This window comes from Panthera uncia, assembly GCF_023721935.1.
Source record: "Panthera uncia isolate 11264 chromosome D3 unlocalized genomic scaffold, Puncia_PCG_1.0 HiC_scaffold_8, whole genome shotgun sequence".
Taxonomy (NCBI): domain Eukaryota; kingdom Metazoa; phylum Chordata; class Mammalia; order Carnivora; family Felidae; genus Panthera; species Panthera uncia.
Window position 1 is genome coordinate 49,422,629 of NW_026057586.1, and position 27,053 is coordinate 49,449,681.

At 37.2% G+C, this 27,053-nt stretch overlaps 1 protein-coding gene across 4 annotated transcripts in view; it reads right to left on the reverse strand.

Annotated features, from left to right (window-relative positions):
* GREB1L (GREB1 like retinoic acid receptor coactivator) overlaps positions 1-27,053 on the reverse strand; it is a 280,287-nt gene that overhangs the window by 47,335 nt on the left and 205,899 nt on the right. For all 4 annotated transcript variants that reach the window (XM_049619644.1, XM_049619645.1, XM_049619643.1 and 1 more), the window contains 2 exons: positions 5,723-5,903; positions 3,349-3,541 (listed from right to left, as the gene is read on the reverse strand). In XM_049619644.1, coding sequence (XP_049475601.1) covers positions 3,349-3,541; positions 5,723-5,903 — 374 coding nt within the window. The remainder of the gene's footprint in view (positions 1-3,348; positions 3,542-5,722; positions 5,904-27,053) is intronic.

The following is a 27,053-nucleotide window of genomic DNA, read 5'->3' on the forward strand; positions in this document are numbered from 1 at the left end:
GCTCGATCTCACAACCCTGAGATTGCGACCTGAGCTGAAATCAAGTCGGATGCTTAACTGACTAAGCCTGCCAGGTGCCTTTTAATTTCCTTCAAGAACTTTTCTTTTATATTCATAACATGGCTGTTTGGAGCAAGAGGCCTAGCTTTCAGCCTGTCTCAGCTTTTGACTTGTCTTCCTCACTAAGCTTAATCATGTCTAGCTTTTGATTTAAAGTGAGAGATGTGCAACTCTTCCCATCACTTGAACACTTAGCGGCCATTGTAGGGTTATTGATTGGCCAAATTTCAATATTGGTGTGTATCCAGAAATAGGGAGGCCTAAGGAGAGGGAGAGAGAGGGGAATGGCCAGTTGGTGGAGCAGTTAGAACACACACACACATTTATCGATTAAGTCCATGTTCTTACATAGGTGTGGTTTGTGGCACCGTAAAACAATTACAATAGTAACATCAAAGATCAGTGATTATAGATCAGCATAACAAATACAATAATAATGAAAAAATTTTAAATATTGTGAGAATTACCAAATGTGACATAGAGACCCAAAGTGAGTAAATGCTGTTTGAAAAAATGGCACCAATAGACCTCCTTGATACAGGATTGCCACAAATCTTCATTTGTAAAAATGAAATATCTGCAAAGTACAATAAAGCAAAGCACAACAAAACAAGGTATGCCTATATATGTGTGCAATATACATATATATATTGCAAAATGATCACCACAGGAAGTCCAGTTAACATCCATCAGCACATATAGTTATAATTCTTTTTCTCTGGTGATGTGATCTTCTAAGGCCTTAGCAACTTTCAAATATACCATACAGTATTAACTATAGTCATCATGCTGTACATTACATCCCCAGGACTTACTTGTTATTATTTTTATATAATTTACTGTCAAATTGGCTTACATACAACACCCAGGGCTCATCCCAACAAGCACCCTCCTCAACGCCCATCACCCATTTTTCCCCTCTCCCCCATCCTCCCAATCCCTCTCAGTCTATTCTCTGTATTTAAGAGTCTCTTGTGGTTTGCCTCCCTCCCTCTCTGTAACTATTTTTTTCCCCTTCCCTTCCCCCATGGTCTTCTGTTAAGTTTCTCAAGATCCACATATGAGTGACAACATATGATATCTGTCCTCTGACTGACATATTTCACTCAGCATCATACCTTCTAGTTCCATCCACGTTGCTGCAAATGGCAGGATTTCATTCTTTCTCATTGCCAAGTAGTAGTCCATTGTATATATACACTACATCTTTATCCATTCATCAGTTGATGGACATTTAGGCTCTTTCCATAATTTGGCTATTGTTGAAGTGCTGCTATAAACATTGGGGTACAAGTGTCCCTATGCATCAGCACTCCTTTACTCCTTGGGTAAATTCCTAGTAGTGCTACTGTTGGATCATAGGGTAGTTCTATTTTTAATTTTTTGAGGATTAACTTATTTTATAACTGAACGTTTGTATCTTTTGATCCCATTCACCCATTTCATCCACCCCACCCCTGCCTCTGGCAATCACTGATCTCTTTTCTCTATGTATATCTTATTCTACTTTGGATAACAGTGACTTTGATATGTACTTTGCTTTTTCCTTTAAATGGTCAGTTCTCTTTGTGTTCTTGGAAAGATCTAACACAAGCCCAACAAGTGCTTAGTATTTTTTTAATTGAATTACTCTGTTTTTTCCAATTTTTCCTTTTTGAGGATGTTGGTTTCAGGATAATGAAAGGAGGCTAATGGTTAGGAGTTTCTTCCCTAATGTGTAAGGGTGAGGGTGTAAGGGTGTAAATTAGATTCAAGTTTGAAGTTTTTATCTTTTTTCTATGTTGATCTCAATTTCACAGTGATGATTTAAAAATTTTTTTTTTTACTTTAGAGACAGAGAATGCAAGCAGTGGAGAGGGGCAAAGGGAGAGAGGGAGAGAATCCCAAGCAGACTCCACACTCAGAACAGAGCCTGACATGGGGCTCCATCTCATGACTCTGGTATCATGACATGAGCTGAAATCAAGAGTGTGATGCTCAACTGACTGAGCCACCCAGGCACCTCATAGGGATGATTTTTTTATGTGTGTATGTGTGTGTGTGTGTGTGTGTGTGTGTTTTGAGAGCAAGCATGAGCAGGGGAGGGCAGAAGGGGGGGTGGGGGACAGAGGATCTGAAGCTGGGTCTGTGCTGATAGCAGCAAGCCCAATGTGGGGCTCAAACCCACAAACTGCAAGATCATGACCTGAGCCAAAGTCAGATACTCAACCGACTGAGCTACTCAGGCACCCCTGAATAAATGTTATCCTTACTTAAGACATATCTGGCATCTTTTACTTAAACATGCTTATTTTAAAATATCCATTATGTTTAACATTTTTTCATTTTTAATTTTTTTTTAAGTTTATTTATTTTGAGATAGAAAGAGTGCACAAGTAAGGGAGGGGTAGAGAGAGAGGGAGAGAGAAAGAATCTCTAGCAGGCTCTGCATTGTCAGCACAGAGCCCAATGTGGGACTCAAACCCACGAACCATGAGACCATGATCTGAGCAGAAACCAAGGGTCAGACGCTCAACTGATTGAGCCACCCAGGCGTCCCCACCATGTTTAATATTTTTTACACAAAGGATCCATTGCTTAATGGCTAATCTTCTTTGTTTTTTATGAAACACTTATTTCTTTTTTTTGGTAGTATGTTTGTCATGCATTGTATAGGTCATAGAAAATATTTTCCAGGTTTTAGGGACTGAAGCCAAAAAAAATATATAGTCTTGAATATATACAACCTTGAGATGGTGCTCAACATATTAAGTGCTATTGAGTAATTTAAAGTAACAGTATCATAATCTTATGTTTTAACCAGAAGACTGAGAACTGATTAAAAGAAAAAAAATCCAGTTGCTGGGGGAACATGAGCATGATTTATAGTCATACAGATCAATAAGACTTTAACATGACAGAAAAGCCATTCAAAAGGATAATAAATTTCCAAGTCTCAGATTGAAATTAATGGTTTAAAAGCACAAAGATAGTCCAGGCTATTGGTGACTGTATAAAATAACATCACATTTTGGAGGGGGGGAACTATATAGGATGGACAATTTTGTATCTGTATGATAACCTTAAAAAGAACAATATAATTAGATTTATTTTGGACACACTCATTAGTTTTTAGTCTTATAATAATTGTAATTACATGGAACTTTTAGGAGATAAAGCTTTATGTTAGTTAGAGTTTTGAACTCTTATGGTATTTTACAAATCCATGACCATATTTTATTACAAGATTCTGCTCCCGGGGGAACTGAGAATAATGACTGTGTATAAGAGAGCAGAATAGAGACTCACCATATTGTCCAGCTGTATCCAGTGAACCTCATTGCTGGAGCTGATACGAGACTGTTGGGTCTGTAGTGTGTATGGGAATGAGCTAACCTGGAGCACCAGCAGGTTGAAAGCTTCCAGAACTTCTCTGCAGTTAATGACTCTATCAGCCAATCCATGACTAGGTTCACCATGTGACAAAGAGCCCGAAATGACACTGTAGAAATATTGAAAGTCACATTAATAATTTAACAGATTAGATTCAGAAACAGTCATCAAAATGGAGATAATGTTTTAGTTTTTATTTTTCTAGTTCTTTTTAACTGGGAGAAGGAGTAGAGGCAACCAACATTTAATTTGAAAGAGAAATAATTACACTCCTTCTTACCACTTTCAGACAGATTTCAAATATATTTTTTCCCCCTTTTTCAGTCTGCCCCTGAAATACCTCCAAGTGTAACTCAGTTCTACAGGCCAAGGATATCTAAATCTGTAGCTGAGATGGATCACTTTGGTCTGAAAACTCATCTAAATGAGTTTCTCCATCAAAACATGATGCTTGTAAGTGTGCAATAATTGGTACCCCAGAGAGGCAAGGGATCCCTTCTATGTTAATGCTACTATTCTTCCTCCCTTGAGGATGTTAGACTATGAGGAGGTTACAAAGGGGCCTCCTACCCCTCAGTATGAACAAAATTTTTACATATAAATCATTTTCAATTATGTTCAATTTGAATGTACCAGGCTGTTATGCAGCCTCAAAACCACATATTTTTTTTTTTTTGTCAAAGAAATAATCTCAGTGCCCTGGGGAATTAAATATAGAGAGATCCAATACACATCCTCACAGCTATTACTCCAAACTTTCAAACATGAGGTATATCAGGTCACTGAGTTATTTCTGCTCATAGAACACTAGGAACAACTGAAGAGAATCTGGGCAAAGTCCTTCCTTCCTTCCTTCCTTCCTTCCTTCCTTCCTTCCTTCCTTCTCTCCTCTCTCCCTCCCCCTCTCCTTCCTTCCTTCCTTCCTTCCTTCCTTCCTTCCTTCCTTCCCTCCTTCCTTCCTTTCTTCCTTCTCTCTCTCTCTCCCCCTCCCTCCTTCTTTCTTTCCTTCCTTCTCCCTTCTTTCCTTCTCTCCTTCCCTCCCTCCCTCCCTCTCTCTGCTTCTTTCTTCCCTTTTTTCTCTTTCTTTCTTTCTTTCTTTCTTTCTTTCTTTCTTTCTTTCTTTCTTCTAAAACTAACATCTTATTTATACCTACATATGGCTCTAGAGTTCAGATTGTGGAGCGCCAAATACATTCTGGCTTTTGAACAAGTGCTTTTGCAATTCTGATATTTCTACAACATACTACAAATCCTTCATATTCTCAACCTCAGTGTGTTCTGAAGAAAGGAAAATCTATAAACACTTGATGATGCTTGAAACTGCCTTTTAAACCCGTAGGATCAAAGACATCCCTTAACAGATAATTACTGTAATTTGGTCAGGGGGCCAAACTGGCACCATCATGCCCCATTTACTCTTCTTTCACTGTAAGCCCACCTAAGAAATAGGATATTCTCTGTTTAAACCGGTAAATTGGGGAATGTTTCAGATATGCTAAGATTTCTAAATTATTTTTTAGAGATTATTTATTTATTTATTTATTTATTTTTTTAGTAGTCTCTACACCCAACGTGGGGCTCAAACTCACAACCCTAAGATCAAGAGTCATATGCTCCTCTGACTGAGCCAGCCAGGCACTCTGCTCTGAAATCTTTAAGTGGCATCTTTACTGCTTAAAGTTATGTGGATAGAGAGAAAGGCATGGAAGAGGAGAAACATAGAGAAGAGGAAGGAGGAAAAAAAATGGTAAAGAACTGGGGAGGAGGAAGGACAGGGAAAGGAAAGCATATGGCCCTTCTTGGAGCTCATTAACCTCACTCTCCCTGCTGCTGCCCTTTCTCTGAGGCCGCTGAGTTCCACAATGCCCTGAAGACAGCTTTTTAATAGGGATTTTTAAAATGTTTATTTACTTTTGAGAGAGAGAGAGAGAGAGAACAAGTGGGGAGGGGCACAGAGAATCCAAAGTGGGCTCTGAGCTGTCAGCATAGAGCCTGATGTGGGGCTTGAACTCACAAACAGTGAGATGATGACCTGAGCTGAAGTCAGTCGCTCAATTGACTGAGCTACCCAGGTGCCCCTTAATGGGGATTTATAAATTCATTCATAGTATAGTTAAAATGAAGTCAACACTAAATTGGTAGGGAAAGCTGAAAGAGCAGGGAAAGAGTAGGAATAAGTTACCAATAAGAAGATGCCAAGTGTTAGGGTCTCTGGGCTTTTCAGGAATTTTTTACAAAACCATTGCTGTGCTAGAAGAAACACTATATTTGCTCACTCTGAAGCAATCACCTCGTTAGTTCCACATGGGAGTTGTCATGAACTAGCACAAACAGTGTGTACGGGTTCTGTTTTACCCTTCTCATAAAAACTTCAAACTTGGTTTGAATCTCATTGTCTAGACGAACAACATATTTCTCTGCTCTTTGATAAGCTGTCCCATTTTCCTCCAGACCCAAGTCTACAAGGACACCTGCCAAGAAGAAAAAAAGAGTTTACCTTTTCACATACATATATATAAATGAGATAAACTAAAGTTCAATGTCAACTGATATACTGGGTAGTGGCTGTATACAGAAATTTACAGAGCAGATATTTTTTCATTTTGCATACTCCCCACCACAATTTTGATGAGGAAATATCAGATTCTCTCTTCTTTAGAACACCTTAGCCCACTCCTACATGTCACACAAAGGACAACATGCAATGATCTGATACATTAAGTAGAAGCAGTTGAATGTATGAGGCGTCTAATTAAATCCTATTTATAGTGAAGTGCTGCTGCTAATAGCTACTATAGGTCACTTAGAGCTACAGCTCTTAGCCAAATTAATATATTCACATAACCTTCTTTATCCCAAATTTAGCAACAAAACATAATATTAAAAAAGGATAATAACATAAGATGTCCAAATATACCACAACTAGACTGTGGGCTCTTTTAGGTAGTATTTTACTCATTTTATATAGTGACAGTTTTGCACAGTATCTGAGTATGGGCAGTCTTCCATGAATGTTGGATTACATAACAAATTTATAAAATGAACTGAATTACCCAAGATTACTATCTTCTCAAAATGTTAGAAATAGAAACTTCAGTACTGTACCATTCTATCTGTCTATAATATAATTACTTCCACATTCAAACATCTAAATAGTTTGAGGCACATGAAGGTGTTATTGGGATAATCAATTAAAACAACCAATCCTCTTTGAAAATGAAAATGAAAATGAAAATTATGTGAGGTGAAGGATGTGTTAACTAACCTGATTGTGATACACATTTCACAATATATACAGGTATCAAGTTATCAAGGTGTGCACTGTATACCTTAAACTTACACAATGTTATATGGCAATTATTTCTCAATAAATCTGGGAGAAAGCCCCCCAAACCAAAGGCAACCCCCACCTCCAGACACTTAGCTGCATGGTGGGAGGGCTTAAGCCCCCTGAGATGAGAGAGCCTTGTGACCCAAGACCATGGTCGGTCCTCCAACAAGGAGAAGGAACCAGAAGACTGATTTAGGGGTTAGATAAGCCACAGGGCCCTTGAGGACCAGCCTGGGCTCCAAGAGCTAGAGAATATATATTTAGCATCCAATATCAGCCATACCCACTAGCCACAACTATGTGAAAAAAAAATCAAAATTAAAAAGAAGAAACAAGTTAAATTAAAAGACTTTTATAAATTATGAGGACTTACTTTTGTTTATCTAGCTTTTCTTTTCAGATAGAATCAGCTCAATTAACAATTACATACAATTAGCATCTAGATGCTGTAATAGTAATAGCTCTAAATGGTATAAAAGAAAATAGGAAAAATGTTTTACCATATGAAAAATTCATCACACAAGATGAGGTGAGCAGAAAGTTCATTTTGTTTTTAAACATTTTTCATGAGAAGTCTTTACCCAGACATTGATTTCAATTTCCACCCACATGAAGCCAAATGTTATTGTGACTATATCCAAAAGCAATCAGTCAAATATTTAATGTGGTGAGTATTCTGATTTTTTTTGAAAGTGGATTGCTTGCAAAATTCATTCAACATTCCATAGTGATTTATTGAGAATCCACTATGTATCAGGAACTATGTCAGGTATTGTGCTAGGTGTAGGGATACACAGAAGAACAAGACAAAGATCTTAACCTTATGGAGTTTATGATGGAGAGGACAGATAATTGTGACAGGTGTCATGATGGGAGACAAGTACCATGGGATGGAGGAGGTGAACAGAAAAATAGAGAGAAAACCTACTTAATTTCTAAGGGGTTTCTGTTATCTTATCTGTATAATAGGGAGAGGAGTGCCAGTTGAAAATTAGTCTGCATTTCCTAAGTTTATCCCTAGGAAATAAGCAGTGCAAGTTAATAGTAACTCAATATGAAAAGGTCATAAATAACTCATAAAGAATAAAAATATTCCTTATGGATAATTAAGAATTGACTATACTTCAAAACAAATGAATAAAGACCTTTGACAGGTCAATTTCATACATGCCCTAATGTAAAGACAAAGTTCCATGAATCTAAGAGATTCTCTTAGATATAACACATGTATTAGTTCATAACTATACAACCATCTGGCTCTGCAGTGGTGAATCTTGGTGGGGAGCAGGCACATCAGAGGTACTTGAGTTTTTAATTTCTAACTGGGCATTTTTAGTAAGGAATCCTTACCTTTAAAGTTTGTTTTAGACTTGCTTTTATTTTTAAGTTTTGTTTCTTTCCTGGTTATGAAAGTGATAGATAGTCATCTTGGAAAAACTGGAAAGTATAGAGATATATTAAAAAGAAAAATTTATCCATAATTCTTTAACTCAAAATAAGCTGTGAACATTTCTTTGCATTCCTTCCTGTGTCTTTTCCTATGCATACTGTGCTACCTAGAATTTTGTGATTGTATATTCTGATATTTTTCACTTGTAACTATAAAATAAGAAACAAAACTATCATTATTTACTAATAATATGTCTGTATAGAAAACACAAAATAATCCACAGATAAATAAATTAATAAGAATTTGATTAAAGTGATGGAGTCAGAATCACTTTATAAAAATTAGTTGCATTTCTATACACTAGCTGCAAACAGTTAAGAAATATATATATTTTTAAAAACATTTACAATAACATAAAAAATATTAAGTATCTAGAAATAGGTCTTATAAAAGGTATATAAGATCTTTATGAAGAAAGTGATGAAACTATTAATGACATTAAAGAAGACCTAAATAGAGCTATATCATAAAATATAGTTACAAATAAATTCTCAAATTTATCTAGAGATACAAAGTAATTCCAATAAAAATTCTAACAGTTTTTTTACCTTGAAAAATTATTTTAAAAATGTATATGGCAGAATCAAGACAGTCCTAAAGTAGAAAAGGTGGGAGAGATTTCCCTTCCCAGAGACTAAGAACTATAGAGCTGTATTAATAAGACAAAGTGGTTTTGGCACAGGGATAGACCCCAGAAAGAGACCCCCATACATATGGAAACTTGCTTCATAATAAAACTTGCATTGCAGATCAGTGGTAAAAGCATGGGATCTTTAATAATTGGTGAAGAACCAAGAAATTATATTGAATCTTACCTTACCTAATATGCAAAAAAAAAAAAAAAAAGTCAAGTGGATTAAAAACTTAAATGTAAAAGACAAAATTCTAAAACTTAAAAAAAAATTTTTTTAATGTTTATTTTAGAGAGAGACAGAGAGAGACAGAATGTGAGAGGTGGAGAGGCAGAGAGAGGAGACACAGAATCTGAAGCAGGCTCCAGGCTCTGAGCTGACAGCACAGAGCCTGATGGGGGGGATCAAACTCACAACTGCGAGATCGTGACCTGAGCTGAAGTCAGACGCTTAACTGACTGAGCCACCCAGGCGCCCCTGAACTCTGAAACTTTTAAATGACAACACAGAGAAAACTGTATGAACTCATAGAGGACTTCTTAAGCACAAACCCCAGAGGATAGACAAATTAAACTTAAGAACTTCTCTTCATCAAAGACATTACAAATAAAACGACAAGACTCCTAAATCCATAAGTATTACTAATGAAGAATTTGTATTCAGAATACATACATTACTCCTACACACCCAAGAGAAAATGAGCAAAAATATTTAATAAATACTTCCTAAAAGAAAAAATCCAGAGGCTATTCAAAATATGAAAAGATATTCAACTTCATTAGTGATAAGAAAAATACAAATTAAAACCATAATGAAATGGAATAATATTAAATTAGTTAAAAATTTTAAAACAATATAAGTGTAAGAAAGAAGTTGATGGAAGAAAATCACATGTATCTCCTCCTTTCTGCAAAAGAAATGCAGAGGATAGACCAGAAACTAAAGAGATTGATTTCTTATAGGTGAGTAAGTGGAAAAGAGGCAGAAAGGAGAATGGGAACAGCGTAGGTATCAGAAGGGACAGACACTTCTCTGAATATACCATTTTGTATAGTTTTGGCTCTTAGAACCATAGCAATAAACAAAATCAACCAAGGATAAGGGCAGGGGGCGCAGAGATAGGCAAAATGGAACCCAAACAGTTACAAATGAAACCTAACATAACCACACTGAAGGGGATGAGGATGAAAAGAACAAACATAAGTAAAGCAAATCAGGGTTTTGGCTGGATACTACAATACTAAAGACTCAAAAACTTTAGTTAGCAAATCTGTTTCTCACAGGAGTGTGGGTTAGCAATTGTATAACTGCTAGAAAAAAAATCAAAGAAGTGAATATATTGTAGATAATGAGAACTAGGTTTACCCCATCAGAGAAAGAAGTTACAAATAAAGAAAGAGGAAAGACTAAAATGAACCCTGTGGTGTCCATATTTCAGTACAAACTTGTATTTTAAAATATAGATATAGAGGTAGACACAGAAATAAAGAAGTGTGTGTGTGTGTGTGTGTGTGTGTGTGTGTGCGCATGCGCACATAGGTTAATAAACATACATTTCCTACCTCTGTCTGCTGAGTAAGTCCAGGGACAATGACACCCCAGTAACAATAAGCACACTTAGCCTGGATTTTGCTTTCTAAATAGCATTCTTCAATAAGAGGAATCAGAGAGTTCCTCGGAGAAGAGTTTAACTTAAGGTTTGGGGCAAGGAAATTAAAAATAACTTTGGAAGATCTGTGGTTCCAAAAAATAAGTATACAAAAAGGGATCATAACATATTAAATGAACACTAGCAATGAAGCCACATTAATTATAACAAAAAGACACTCTGATGGGGAATGCTGATAAGGGAGATGCCTTGCATATGTGGGGGCTAGGAGTATGGGAAATCTCTGTACCTTCCCTTCAATTTGGCTGTGAACCTAAACCTGTTTAAAAACATAGTCTTTAAAAAAAGACAAAAAGACAAAAAAAAAAAAAAAAAAAAAAAAAGACACGAGTGCCTAGCCAACAGGGTTCCCAGTGACCAAAGCTAGAAAACTTGGGACCAAAATAAATAATGATAGTATTGGAAATGACCCATAGAATAAAATAAATGTTCACAAATCCTTGCTGCTTTAAATAAAATTTGAGGAAGAGCTCCTTACAAAAGGACTCAATAAATAAATCCCACTAATAAGTGTAGGAAAAATGGTAGAAATGCAAAATCATCATTATGCAAATACCACAATAAGCTGCATGTAGAATCCACTGATGGATGCTAAAATTCATGATTGAAGGTATATTAGCAAAATGCCAGAGTATTCTCCCAATATTTTTTATCAACTACCAAGAGCTACACGGTAATTTTATAGTGGAGAAAACTGGCAGACACCACCTTAAAGTGACCAAGGTTAACATCACCTATTGGACATATTGACATCAAGTTGATGCCCTGAGAAGGACATAATACTATATTTGTGGTCTTTTTGACAAATACATGTATCCTCAATCTAATTGTGAGAGAACACCAGACATTCCCAGATTGGAAGATTTTATACAAAACAACTGGCTAGTATTTGCCAAAAGTGTTAAGGTCATGCAAAACAATGAAAGAGTAAAGAAGTGTCCATTTGCAGGAGACTAAGAGGACACAATAATTGCGTGCAACGTGGGATCCTGGATTAGATCCTGAAGGAGAAAAATGACATTAAGGGAAAACTGATGAGGTCTTTAGTTAAGAGTATTGTTCCAGGATTGATTTTCTCTTCTGATAACTGTACTGTAGTTATGTAAGTTGTCAACTTTAAGTGAAGGTGGTGAAGGGTATATGTGAACTCCCTATTTTTAAGCAAATTTACTAAGATATAGTTCATATACAATTCACTCTTTTATGATGTACATTTCAATAGATTTTGTATATTCACAGACTTGTACAACAATCACTACAATTTTAGAACATTTTCATGACTGCCAAATGAAAGCTCATACCCTTTAACCATCACCCCTCAATTCCCCCTTGAGCCCCCCAGCCCTTTGGCAATCACCAATCTATTTTCTCAATAGATTTGCTTATTCTGAACATTTAATACTAATGGAATCATAACAATATATGATCTTGTGTGATTGTCCTCTTTCATTTGGAGTAATGTTTTCAAGTTTAGTCCATGTAGCATGCATCAATACTTTATTTCTTTTTATTACTGAATAATATCCCATTGTATGGATTATCACATTTTACATTTCCATTCACCATGGACGTAATGGACATTTGGACTCTTTCCACTTTTGGGCTATTGTGAAGAATACTGCTATAAACTTCTGTTTATAGGTTTATATGTGGACATATGTTTTCACTTCTCTCTCATTTCATATCTAGGAGTGGAATTGCTGTATTACATGGTTATTCTTTGTTTAACTAATTGAAGAAAGGCTAGACTGTTTTCTAAAGTGGCTATGCCAACCTATAACCAGCAAAGAAATTAAATAAGTAATCAAAAATCTTCCAACAAACAAGAGTCCTGGGCCAGATGGCTTCCCAGAGGAGAAGACATTTAAAGAAGAGTTAATACTGATTTTTCTCAAACTATTCCAAAAAATAGAAACAGAAGGAAAACTTCCAAACTCATTCTATGAAGCCAGAATTACCTTGATTCCAAAACCAAAGACCCCACTAAAAAGAATTACAGGCCAATATCTTTCATGAACATGGATGCAAAAATTCTCAATAAGGTGTCAGCAAATCAAAATTAACAGTACATTAAAAGAATTATTCATCACGATCAAGTGGGATTTATTTTTGGTTACAAGGATGGTTCAATATTCACAAATCAATCAATGTAATATACCGCATGAATAAAAGGAAGGATAATAACCATATGATCCTGTCAATAAATGCAGAAAAAGCATTTGACAAAATACAGCATCCATTCTTAATAAAAACCCTCAACAAAGTAGGGATAGATGGAACATACCTCAACATCATAAAGGCCATATATGAAAGACCCACAGCTAGTATCATCCTCAATGGGGAAAAACTGAGAGCCTTTCTCCCCTAAGGTCAGGAAGAAGACAAGAATGTCCACTCTCATCATTACTACTTAACATAGTATTGGAAGGCTTAGCCTCAGCATTCAGACAACAAAAAGAAATAAAGTGCATACAGATCAGCAAGGAAGAAGTCAAACTTGTATTATTTGCAGACAACGTGATACTGTATGTAGAAAACCTAAAAGAATCCACCAAAAAACTGATAGAACTAATACATGAATTCAGCAAAGTCACAGGATATAAAATCAATGCAAAAATCAGTTGCATTTCTATACACCAATAACAAAGCAGCAGAAAAATAAATCAAGGAATCGATTCCATTTGCAATTGCACCAAAAAAAATATGGCATCTAGGAATAAACCTAACCAAAGAGGTAAAAGGTCTATATGCTGAAAACTATAGAACACTTATGAAAGTAATTGAAGAAGACACAAAGAAATGGAAAACATTCCATGCCAAGGACTGGAAGAAGAAACATTGTTAAAATGTCTTATGCAATCCTTATCAAAATACGACCAGCATTTTTCACAAAGGTAGAACAAACAATCGTAAAATTGTATGGAATTTTCCATGGAACCACAAAAGACCCCTAATAGCCAAAGCAATCCTGAAAAAGAAAAACAAAACTGGAGGCATCACAATTCCAGCTTTCAAGCTATATTACAAAGCTGTAGTCATCAAGATAGTATGGTACTGCCACAAAAACAGACACATAGATCAATGGAACAAAATAGAAAACCCAGAAAAGGACCCACAACTATAGGGTCAACTAATCTTTGACAAAGCAGGAAAAAATATCCAATGGAAAAAAGACAGTCTCTTCAGCAAATGGTGTTAGGAAAACTGTACAGTGACATGCAGAAGAATGAAACCGGGCAACTTTCTTACACCATACACAAAAATAAATTCAAAATGGATTAAAGACCTAAATGTGAGACAGGAAGCCACCAAAATCCTAGAGGAGAACACAAGCAGAAACTTCTGTGACCTTGGCTAGAGCAACGTGTTACTAGACATGTTGCCGAAGGCAGCAGAAACAAAAGCAAATATGAACTACTAGGACTTTATCAAGATAAAATCTTCTGCACAGTGAAAGAAATAATCAATGAAACTAAATGGTAGCCTATGGAATGGAAGAAGATATGTGCACATGATATATCTGATAAAGGGTTAGTATCTTAAATCTATAAAGAACTTAACAAACTCAACACCCCCAAAAAACAAATAACCCAGTTAAGAAATGGGCAGAAGACATGAATAGACACTTTTCCAAAGAAGACATCTAGATGGCTAACAGACACATGAAAAGATGCTCAACATTACTCATCATCCGAGAAATACAAATCAAAACCATGATGAGATACCACCTCACATCTATCAGAATGGCTAAAATTAACAACACAAGAAACAATAGATAGTGGTGAGAACACAGAGAAAGGGGAACCCTCTGGCACTGTTAGTTAGAATGCAAACTGCAGCCACTCTGGAGGACAGTATAGAAGTTCCTCAAAAAACTAAAAACTACCCTACAATCCAGCAATTGCACTATTTGATATTTACCCAAAGGATACAAAAATACAGAATCGATGAGGTGCATGCACCTCAGTGTTTTTAGCAGCATTATCAACAATAGGCAAACTATGGAGAGAGCCCAAACGTCCATCAACTGAAGAATGAATAAAGAAGATGTGGTTTATATATACAATGGAATACTACTTGGTAATGAGAAAGAATGAAATCCGGCCATTTGCAGCAATGTGGATGGAACTGGAGGGTATTATGCTAAGTGAAATAAGTCAGGCACAGAAAGACAGATACCATATGTTTTCACTTATATGTGGATCTTGAGAAACTTAACAGAAGACCATGGGGGAGGGGAAGGAGAAAAAAATGTTACAGAGAGGGAGGGAGGCAAACCATAAGAGACTCTTAAGGACTGAGAACAAACTGAGGATTGGGGAGTGGGGGAGAAGGGAAAGTGGGTGATGGGCATGGAGGAGAGCACTTGTTGGGATGAGCACTGGGTGTTGTATGGAAACCAATTTGACAATAAATTATATTTTTTAAAAAATTGAACTACCGTATGACCCAGAAATTGCCCTATTAGATATTTACCCAAATAATACAAAAATACTAATTCAAAGGGATACATGCACCCCATTGTTTATACAGCATTACCTACAATAGAAGAAAATTATAAATGCAGCTGAAGTGCCCATTGATTGATGAATGGATAAAGATGTGGCATATACACACAATGGAATATCACTCAGCTATCAAAAGAATGAAGTCTTGCCATTTGCAACAACATGGATAGACCTAGAGAGTATTAACACTGAGTGAAATAAGTCAGTCAGAGAAAGACAAATACCATATCATTCACTCATATGTGGAATTTAAGAAACAAAACAAATGAGCAAAGGGGAAGAAAAAGATGCAGAGAGACAACCAAGAAACAGACTCTTAACTGTAGACAACAAACTGATGGTTACCAGAGAGAGGCTGGTGGGGAGGGATGGGTTAAATAGGTGATGGGGATCTTTAGGACTGCACTTGTCATGATACGCACCGAGTGATATATGAAAGTGTTGAATCACTATATTGTACACATGAAACTAGTATTACACTGCATTAACTAACTAGAATTTGAATAAAAACTTAAAAAAATAAAAAAATTTCTCCCATTCTGAGGGTTTCCTTTTCACTTTGTTGATGGTGTGCTTTGAAACACAAATGTTTAAATTTTGATTGTGTTCAGTTTATTTTTTTTTTTATTGTTTGTGGTTTCAGAGTCATATCTAAGAAATTATTGCTTAATTCAAAGTCATGGTTTTCATCCATGTTTTCTTCTAAGAATTTTTATACTTTTAGCTCTTATATTTAAGTCTTTGATCCATTTTGAGTTACTTTTTGTGAGGTAGGGGTCCAAATTTATTCTTTTGCATATGGATATCCAGTTGCCCCACACCATTTGTTGAAAAGATTCTTTATTGAATAGTCTTGGCATCCTGGCCAAAATTCAGTTGACCACAAATAGGAGGGTTTACTTCTGGACTCTCAATTCTATCGCATTGATTTATAGGTCTATCCCTATGCCAGTGCCACAGAGTGTTGATTACTTGAGCTTTGTATTGTATGAATTTTAGGGCCAGCTTGTTCATTTCTGCAAAGAAGCCATCTGGGCTTTTGATAGGGAATGCACTGAATCTGTAGATCCATTAAGGTACATTGCTATCTTAAAACTATTAATGCCTTCTAATTCATGACCATAGGATGCTGTTCTTTTTATTTAGGTCTTTATTTTCATTCAACAATGATTTCTAAGTTTTATACTTCTTTTGTCAAATATATTCCTAAGTATTTTATTCTTTTTGATGCTGTTATAAATGGAATTGTTTTCTTAATTTCATTTTTGTATTACTTGTACAATTTTTGTGATTTTTCTGTAGATCTAAAATTATTTTAAAATTAAAAAAAATTAAAAGAAGCATGACCATATCAAATATTTGCAACTGAAACACATACATTATTGGTGGGAGTGTAAATATAACCACTTAGGAAAAAAATTTAGCTTTATTTGGTAAAGTTTATATACATGACCTAGGCCACAACAATTCTATTCTCAGAGACACTCCTTTATTTGTGTACCAGCACTGTTTGAAAAAGTAAAAAAAAAACTAGAAACAATTCAAATTTATATCAGTAGTAAAATGAGTTTTTAAAATGTGTGATATATTCATGTAATAGAATACTACAAAGCAGTAAAATGAATGAATTAGTTATACATAACAACAGGATCAATCTCAGGGACATAATGTTGAATGTAAAAAGTAAATTACAGACAAATGCATAGAGTTCCATTTACAAAAAGGTCTAAATGATGTGAAATTTAACAATATATTGTTTAGGAGTTACATTGTTTATGTATATTAATTTAATTAATGTAATATATTATTTAGGAGTTAGCAAAACTATAAATAAAACTAGAGAATAATGAATAGAAATTCAGAATAATAGTTACCTTCAAAAGAAGAGAAACATTAACATTAGGGAGGGAAACAAGAGTCTTCAGTGTTCCTTAAAATTTTTTTTTTAACGTTTATTTATTTTTGAGACAGAGAGAGACAAAGCATGAACAGGGGAGGGTCAGAGAGAGAGGGAGACACAGAATCTGAAACAGGCTCCAGGCTCTGAGCGGTCAGCACAGAGCCCGACACGGGGCTTGAACTCACGGACCGCGAGATCATGACCTGAGCCGAAGTTGGCCACTTAACCGACTGAGCCACCCAGGTGACCCTGGTGTTCCTTATTTTAATGGGTACATACATTTTTACTATCTTGTGATTTTTAATACTTTTTATAAATTTTATAAATTTGATTTACTCAATATTTAAAATTTCTTAAAATGGAAGAATGCAAATAACTATCCGTCTTTTAGAAACTATTTGAAAACATTAATAACTATACTAAATTCCATCTGATAGATATATCATCAATGAAACACAACTATTTTCTCTTCATTTTCTATTTTGAATATTATAGAAGAGTTTAAAGACTAGTGCAATACACTTAAATTCGATTCACCAGTTGTTAATATTTTGCTGCATTTGCTTTTTCTCTTTATTGCCTTTTACTGTTATTGTTCGTGTTATTGCTGAATAATTTGGTAGTAACATATCATAATATTCACCCCTAAACACTTCATTAGACAGTTCATAAAAGCAAAGGCAGTCTCCTACCTAACTTTATTACCTCCTAGGAATTAACCTAACACTGGTATAATATTCTCTAATACCTAGCCTACATTTGAGTTTCACTAATTGTCCCAGGGCTGTGTTTTTTCTTTTTCTTTTTAGATCTCAGATCCAATCAAGAATTAAGCATTGCACTTGGTTTCTATGTTTCTTTATTCTTCATAATTAAAAAAGCCCCTGCCTTTTTTTCTCATTGGTCTTCTCATTGATATTTTTTTAATTCAGGCTAATTGTTTTGTAGAATGCCATATAATCTGAATTTGTCTGGGAGTGTCCTTGTGATTAGATTCAGTTTAAACATTTTTAACAATGATACCTCGTAGGTGACATTGCTCATAATGTCTATCTGTCCCAGAATTGGAGAGGGCAAAGTTTGATCACTTGGTTATGGTAGTACCTATTGCCAAACTTTTCCATTTAAAGATACATTTCCTCTGTGTAATTTTTAATATGTGGGATGACACTTTGTGACTGTGGGAATATTTGTTCCCAAAGGACATTTTACTTAATGTTTTTAGTATCCATTGATATTTGTTATAATCAATAATTACATTGGTAGTGCAAAACAGAGATGTTCTAATTCTATATATTTTCCTTACCTTCATTAACTGGTACTCTTTTGTAAAGAAGGGCTTGCCCCCAACCCCTCACATCTCCTGACCCTTTAATTTTTTTTTTTTTTTTAGTATTACTATGGGTTCATGGATTTAAAAAAATTCCATAGGTTACAATCCATTAGCATCATTCCTTTTGATACTCAAAATTACCAAATTTGGATAGTAAATGCCCCTTCAAGTAGGCTGTTATGTTCTTTTGAAATGTCCTCATCAATCTTTGAGGACTTTAGCACTTTCTGATATGACAAGATTCCAGACTTCTCCCACCTCAGAGTTGAGACATTAGGATGGTATTTATAAGCCAAGATCCAGAGACTACGTGTACATACAGATACTGAGATTTCACTGTTTTTAAGACCTTTCAGTGCACGGTTAGGAAATATTCTTAATTTTTTTCAAATTGTAAGTTCGTACTTACATCCAATTTAAATCTAAAAGGAACTTTTCCCCATTCCATATTTGAGACTCCCTTCTTTCATGGGAGAACCCTGGTGTTCAACAATATTAAAATATTTACTCATTTGCTCTACCCTGTGATATACACAAAATATTTTAAAATTATCAACACCACTCTCAACAACATACTGATTAAAATTCAAAATTTATTTGTAATTCCTTTTGCCCTTAGGATATATCATATTAAGGGTAAACACTAAACTGGGGCGCCTGGGTGGCTCAGTCAGTTAAGCGACCGACTTCAGCTCAGGGCATGATCTCGCAGTTCGAGCCCCGCGTCTGGCTCTGTGCCGATAACTTGGAGCCTGGAACCTGCTTCAGATTCTGTGTCTCCCTCTCTCTCTGCCCCTCTCCCACTCCCACTCTGTCTCTCTCTCTCTCAAAAATAAAATCAACATTAAAAAAAAAAGTATACACTAAGGAAACTGTGTTAAAAATACTTGAATTCATTCTTTTTGGTGTGTGGCTATATTATTTAAAAATATTTTTTTTAATGTTTATTTATTTTGGGGAGAGAGAGAGAGACAGAGCATGAGCAGGGGAGGGGCAGAGAGAGAGGGAGACACAGAATCTGAGGCAGGCTCCAGGCTCTGAGCTGTCAGCACAGAGGCTGAAGCGGGGCTTGAACTTATGAACTGCAAGATCATGACCTGAGTGGTCACACACTTAACTGACTGAACCACCCAGGCGCCCCTAATTTGATATGCAGTTAGTTTCATTTACTTTTGTTTGCATTCAATATTAAGTTTTTTCCCATTTTAATTAAAAAAAAGTAAGTTTATTTATTTTGAGAGAGAGTGTGTGCATATGAATGGGGGAGGGGCAGAGAGAGAGGGAGAGAGAGAGAATCACAAGCAGGCTCCATGCTGTCAGCACAGAGCCAGATGTGGGGCTCCATCCTACGACCCTGGGATCATGACCTGAGCCAAAATCAAGAGTCAGACACTCAACTGACTGAGCCACCTAAGTACTTCAAAAGTTAAAACTCTATGAAAAGTTATACTCATCTCATCCCTCTCTCTCCTACCTGATATAGATCAATGTTTTCATTAGCTTCTGGTTTAGCCTTCATGTTTTGTTTCATTTTTCAAAAATATGCACAGAAGTGTGAATCTGAAGATGGTCAGAACTGCTATGAAACGGCTGGTCTGAGAAAGATCACTTTCTGTCTTGATAATTTCTTTATCACAGTTATATAGGATTAAATAAAAGTTTATACTCTAACAAATTATAAGCAAATCTGGCACATTTTTTCAAATCCACAATAAAAAATGAACATCAGCAGGGCCCACCTGGGGTACTGAAGGTGGCCGTGAGAGATTCAGGGTCATGTCTGCTTAAATAATAAGCCTTACTCTTAGCATGAATGAAAATTTAGAAGGCATCAGTAACTCTTCTTATTTTATGAGTTTTGCAACTCACTGAGTTATAGAACAGAGCCAGCGGTGATTGGAAATCACTGTGTTCCCTAAAGGTGATTAATCTGAAGTTGGGGGGCACCACAGGTGGTGCGTCAGTCACAAACATCTTCCATGCAGATAACCAAGTTGAAAGGTCCCTGGAGAGGAAACTTCTTGGCTCGCCAAGGACTTCAAGCAGCTTGATTGTAGCCATTTGTGCCCCCTTCTCGTTACTGAAGGCTATAGCAGCCAAATGTGTTTAAGGAAAACCTGAGCACTGGCCTGTATTCCCTTCTCTGGGATTAAAGAGAAACAACATCATGTCTTCTGAGGCCATTACTCGAAAACCTTTAAAGAGGAAGCAGCAATTTTTCTACCATCTGAGAATAAAAGGGGGAGGGGAATAAAACCAAGAATCTATGTACCAAGTCCATAATACTTTATGAGCACCAATGTCAAAGGCCTTTCCACAAAGATGGAAAAACTAATGAGTGGCCAGCACCCATCACTAGAAGGAGCTAATCAGCCTGAATAGCACATCGGACTGATAATGGTCAGGGAAATCTAAAATGTGCAGCTATCATTAAAGATGATCCAGTACTCAAAACAATGTCCTACTACACTGCCTGTTGGTCTGGAGAGAACAATGCATCTGGTTTGTACATTCTTATCCCTTGACGTTTTTAAATGTTTTTTTAAATGTTTATTTATTTATTTTGAGAGACAGAAAGAAAGCATGCATGCATGTGCGCAAGCAGGGGAGGGGCAGAGAGAATGAGGGAGAAAGACAATTTTTGCGCTGACAGTGCAGAACCTGATGTGGGGCTCGATCTCACAAACCTTTAGATCATGACCTGAGCTAAAATCAAGAGTTGGATGCTTAATCAACTGAGCCACCCAGCAAAATCTTGATGGTTTTTAACAAAGAAGTTTATTTCTAAATTTTTTATTTCTAATTTTTAGTTCTTGCTCTTCTCATCAGGAAGATACGCCAAACAAAAATACAACTACTCTCAGTTCTAGCTGTTTATCTTTTCTGTGGATGGAATTAATTTCTCCAAAGTTTTGGTATGCAAAAATATTCTACTGCTTAAGAGAAAATGAAAATCAAGAAAATGTTAAATCATTAGAGCATGCTGAGTTTTTAAGTGTTATGATAACAATGGGCATTCCTTCACCCTGGCAATCTCTTTCCAGCAGATAAATAATCTTGAATTGAAACAGCTGGTTAAAATCCCTGCTGATTGTTTCCAGGGCTCACTGCATTGGGTCCCTTTGTCTTTTGGTGGCCCAGCTGGCTCCCTTCTGTTCTCCTCTGGGACACGATTCTTTAATCTGTGTTTGGTGAAACTTGTCTGTGCGAGTCTTTACTACTGTGCAGTTTGAATGCAGCATTAGAACTGTACAAGAACAGCATTCTGAACACACAGATACAACTTCAGAGTCCTGAATGACTGCCAGACACACCTAATACACATACATTTAAGGCTTCTACTTGTAGCCAAAGTAGATTTCTGAAATATGGGTTTAATGACCAAATAAGATTTTGCCAAGAGGACTACCAAATCTCAAATATTGCTTCTATGTCTTCCTTTTAGAACAGATTTCAACTTACAGTTCAATTCCACAAAATGTTACAAAAAATTCAGTTCAACAAATATTAAGTGTCTGCTGTGCCATCCGTAAACAGAGATGTTCCCTGAATATTTTACTTTCTAGTTGTGGAGAAAGAACACTAATAAACACACAGCCATGACACAGTATTGAATGCCACGGCTGGAGCACCACAGGGTGCAGATGAGCACTGAGTGCATGAGCTGTGGAAGAAAAGCTGGGTAAGAATGTGTCCTGAAAGCCAAAGGAACTGCAGTGTTTAAAGGAAGAAATGGAGGTCAACCATGCTGGCCTGAAAAGGTCATTGGTAACATTGGTGAGTCCTAAAAGGGTGAGGGTGGGAAGTGGAGGCAAGTTTTCAGGGCATTGAGGAGTGAGTGGGGAGATGAGGAAATGAGATGACAATGGACGACTCTCTCTCTCTCTCTCTTTTTTTTTTTTTTTAATGTTTATTTATTTTTGAGAGAGAGAGAGAGCATGAGTGGGAGAAGGCATAGGGAGAGGGAGAGAGAGAATCCCAAGCAGGCTCCACGCTGTCATGTGGGGTTTGAATCCACGAACTGTGAAATCATGACTTGAGGCAAAATCAAGAGTTGGACGCTCAACCTACTGAGCCACCCAGGTGTCTCTGATTTTAAAAATTCTTTTTGTGTGTGTGTGTCATTTTTTTTTTATTATATGAAATTTATTGTCAAATTAGCTTCCATACAACACCCAGTGCTCATCCCAAAAGATGCCTTCTTCAATGCCTGTCACCTACCCTCCCCTCCCTCCCACCCCCAATTGTTTATTTATTTTTGAGAGAGAGAGAGAGAGAGAGACAGAGCATGGGCAGGGAAGGAACAGAGAGAGAGGGAGACACAGAATCCAAAGCAAGTTCCAGGCTTTGAGCTGTCAGCACAAAGCCCAATGTGGGGCTCGAACTCACAAACTGTGAGATCATGACCTGAGCCGAAGTCGGACACTCTACCAACTGAGCCACCCAGGCGCCCCAATGGATGACTCTCTTAACAATTTGGGCAGCTAACTAGAGGAGGGTGAGCTGGAGGATTAGGTGGGATTAACAGAGGCTCATTTTGTCTTTGAGAGAGTGGGGGCAGGTTTAAATGGATGAAATGAACCCTAGGAAAGAAAGAAGTTGAAGGTGGCAATAAGTGAAGAGGTAATCAATTGTGTGAAGTCTATGAGAATGAGGAGGGATGCATCTAAAATCAGGCTTAAGTAGAGCTCTTTCACTGATAGGAGGTAAGGGGAAAAGATAGGTGTGTATGCAGTTAGGTTTCTAGATCTGGAAGCAGGAAGTTCTAATTATTATTATTTTTTTAACATTTATTTTTAAGAGACAGAGAGAGATAGAGCATAAGCAGTGTGCGGCAGAGAGCAAGGGAGACAGAATCCTAAGTAGGCTCCAGGCTCTGAGCTGTCAGCACAGGGCCCAATGAGGGGCTCAAACTCATGAACTGTGAGGTCATGACCTGAGCTGAAGTTGGCCACCCAGGCACCCCTGGAAGCAGGAAGTTTTTATCCAAAGTTTTCTTCTTTTGGGGTTGGGGAAGGGAGAAGTACACGGCATGGTCATATGCTAAGAGAGAAGGATGAAGACATAAGGGTTGGTGAAACAGTATCTATAATAGTCAGCCCTGTGAAGAATGGGAGAGAGATCCAACTAGAGAACCAAAGTATATGATGATATCAGTTGGAAGTGTTGACTTTTTTCCCCCTACAGTATCTAACATTGTGAATATGTAGGAAGAAATTTTGTGGTCTGACACTGGGGATATTGGAATGCTGATTCCAGGATCCAGCAGGAACTGGGATGTGACTTGGGAACAGGCAGCTGAAGAGGACTGGGAATGAAGAGCTTACGGTACAGAGAAGCTAGGATACTGGATGTACTTCCAGATGATGGTGGGTTGGGAGGTGGAGCCTGTGAGCCAGGTGCCAACATCTTTTATAAACCAGGGTTGGGCACTGGGCAGCTAACTACTTGGTTGGAAATTGGTTTTAAGAATGTTAGCTTTAGGGGTGCCTAGGTGGCTCAGTCAGCTAAGCGTCTGACTTCAGCTCAGGTCATGATCTCATGGCTTGTGGGTTTGAGCCCCACATGGGGCTCTGTGCTGACAGCTCAGAGCCTGGAGCCTGCTTCAGATTCTGTGTCTCCCCCTCTCTCTGCCCCTCTCCAACTTGAGCCTCTTTCTCTCTCTGTCAAAAATAAATAAAACATTTAAAAATTTTTGAAAAAAAAAAGAATGTTAACTTTAAGGGGGTACCTGGGTGGCTCAGTCAGTTAAGCGTCTGACCTCACCATTGGTGAGTTTGAGTCCCACATCAGGCTCTATGCTGTCAGCAGAGCTTCAGATCCTTTGTCCTTCTCTCTCTTCCCCTCCTCTCTCTGCCCTCTCTGTCTCTCTCTCCCTCTCAAAAAAACCAAACCAAAACAAACAAACAAACAAACAAACAAAAAAAAAAACCTTAAAAAAAATAATGTTAACTTTAGGTACTTGATTCCCTGCTGCCTGTCACTGCCCAATAAATAGTTTTTTAAAATTTTAGGTGACTGACAAGGTGATGAAGTTGATGAAACCAAGAATATCTATTTAGAAAGCAAAAATGCCTTCCACTATCTCTTCACTCCCCTTCCTAAGATCTTCCTAAGATCTTCCTAAGATCACTTCCCTTTCCTTAAGATCTCCTTGCCTCCATATGGATAGAATAAGCTACTTTACATATCAGAGACAGAAAGGTTTCTCTGTTTCTTTTATAATCAGGCATGTGTTGAGGCGTCAAATTTGTATCAATTCCCTGAGCATGATAAAACTTCCTTGCCTGGAAGCTGCCAGATCTGCTCTCATTCACTGCTCTCATTCACTGAGATCACCACAGACACCATTTTAAAAGCAGGGAGGAACAAAAAATTTACAGTCACTAATATTTCCTGTTGTCATCCCAATCACCTTGAATTGAAAGTGGCTTGCATTTTGATCACACTGATACCCTAGTATTCCAAGTTATAGAATTTGGGGTCTCCTTAGAATTAAAAGAATATGCTCCCACATCAAAAAATTTTTAAATGACATTACAACAGAAGTATTTCCTATAGTCTAAAAATTCCTTATGCGGCTTCTCCATTGATCATTCCAGCAGTTACAATCCATTTTGGTCAAACTTAAAAATGTTTAACCCCTTTAATTTCTTTTTTTACCTTCCAACTCTTTCCATGTTTTCTTTCTTTTTCTTTTTTCCTATCTGCTTCCCTTACATAATTAGAATGTGAGTTGAGGTATCACATGCTTTCCTTTAGAGCTGAGTCTGCAACGATGTGATGGTTTCTATTTTCACCTTTTTCTTTCACCCACACAAGGACTGCCAAGGATGTGGCCTTTCTGCATGCCCTGGCTGCTTCTCCCTGCCCGATGCTTTTCCTGGCCGACTAGCTGCTGAAATGCTTCCTTTAGGGAAAGGCAAATAGAACCAGAAAACAGAGCACTTGGACACTGTTTTCCCCTCTGTCTATCCCTCCCCTCTCTCCCTCCAGCCCTTCATTCAAACATTAGTTGGGCAGCTACTTGCACCTGGCTGGAGAGAGGCACAAGTGAGGCACAGGCCTGCAGAAATGAAAAAGCAGTTCTTGTCCCCAAGGCACTGCCCTCTGTGACCTTAGGCAAATGAAGCTCTTCTTGACTCATATGGTGAAACATGAGGAAACTGAACAAGATGATTTCTTGAGAATCCTTTCTGTTTTCATAGCTCTGATGTTTGAGTTGTTTTAGTGGATAATAGTTGTTTTAGTAGTGCTTACTACTCTGCTGTGGACAATTTCTCTTTATACCTTAAATGTGCTTGCTCTCATACAATCAGTTGTTATATGTTCCAAGAATATGAAGGTATTTAAATAGTAAAGCACATAAATGCTGGTGCCATCATGATATGGAATACTACATATTCATTAACAATGATGTTTACAAAAGCTTTTAATGATACAGAAAAATGTGCATACTAAAATGTAAGGTGAAAAAACAGACAGAGGTAGAGAAGAAAGCCTGAAACACTAGGTATTAAGTCATTTATTAACACCCAGATTGTAATACTAGTTATCCTTGAATAGTGGGATTATAAATGTTTAAAATTTCCTACTTTGATTCTTCTATTTTTTTTTTTAAATTTTTTTTAAACGTTTTTTATTTATTTTTGGGACAGAGAGAGACAGAGCATGAACGGGGGAGGGGCAGAGAGAGAGGGAGACACAGAATCAGAAACAGGCTCCAGGCTCCAGGCTCCAGGCTCCAGGCTCCAGGCTCCAGGCTCCAAGCCATCAGCCCAGAGCCTGACGCGGGGCTCGAACTCACGGACCGCGAGATCGTGACCTGGCTGAAGTCGGACGCTTAACCGACTGCGCCACCCAGGCGCCCCTGATTCTTCTATTTTTAAAAAATAAAGAATGTAACTATTTTTTATAATAAAATGAACAGTTATTTTTAAATATATAGAAGTGATTGCTTTTGCAGCATAAAATTAAGTATGTATTCCAAAGCCAGATATGCTTTGGAATAATTTTAAAAATATGCTTTGCTTTGAATTTTCCACATTTGTCCATAACATTGGTTTTTCCAGATTCCAAGCTTATGTAATTGGTCAAATTCTGGTACCTTGCTGAGGTGTTATAGTCTTGAAATTCTCACTTTAAAAACCTGAGGACACTGAGAAGGGAAAAGGAAGGACCTATACAATTTCATCTCAAAAATGCAAGGTTTTATTTAGGGTCTTACATTTATTAAGAAAGGTGAAAATACAGGTCACCAAGAGGTTATTTTAGGAAAAGCCTCTGCAGAGAGCACAATTGCTGACCATGGGTGATTTCACCACTTGAAACAGGTGCTATGATGTGTTTGCTCAAGCATGATTTCAGATATCAGATCACAAACTCAGGAAGGCCACAAAGGCCAACTGGTACAAATAAAAGACATATAAGAGAAGGCATTCCCTCCATGGTAAGGAAGTGAAAAATCCATGAAAAAAATCTGGTGACTGCTTGCTATGACTATAGCCCATCCATTTCCCACAATAGGAGCAGAAAGTAGTGCAGAGACGGCGAGTAGCTGAGGGGGCCTAGAACTCACTCTGGTTTCTGGCAGAGGTGTAAGAGAAGGCGTTTGACCTTCTCTGGCTAATCACCTATAAGTCAATATTTCCAACAGGTCATTTTGTAACTTGTCATTCAGAATTTTAGAGGCTGCAAAAAATATCACACTGTTGACCAGGCACTTGGGCCTCCAGAAGGCATGGAAAGTCACATGTAGAGTGTCAGTCACATGTAAAGAGGGGAAAATCTATTGTCAT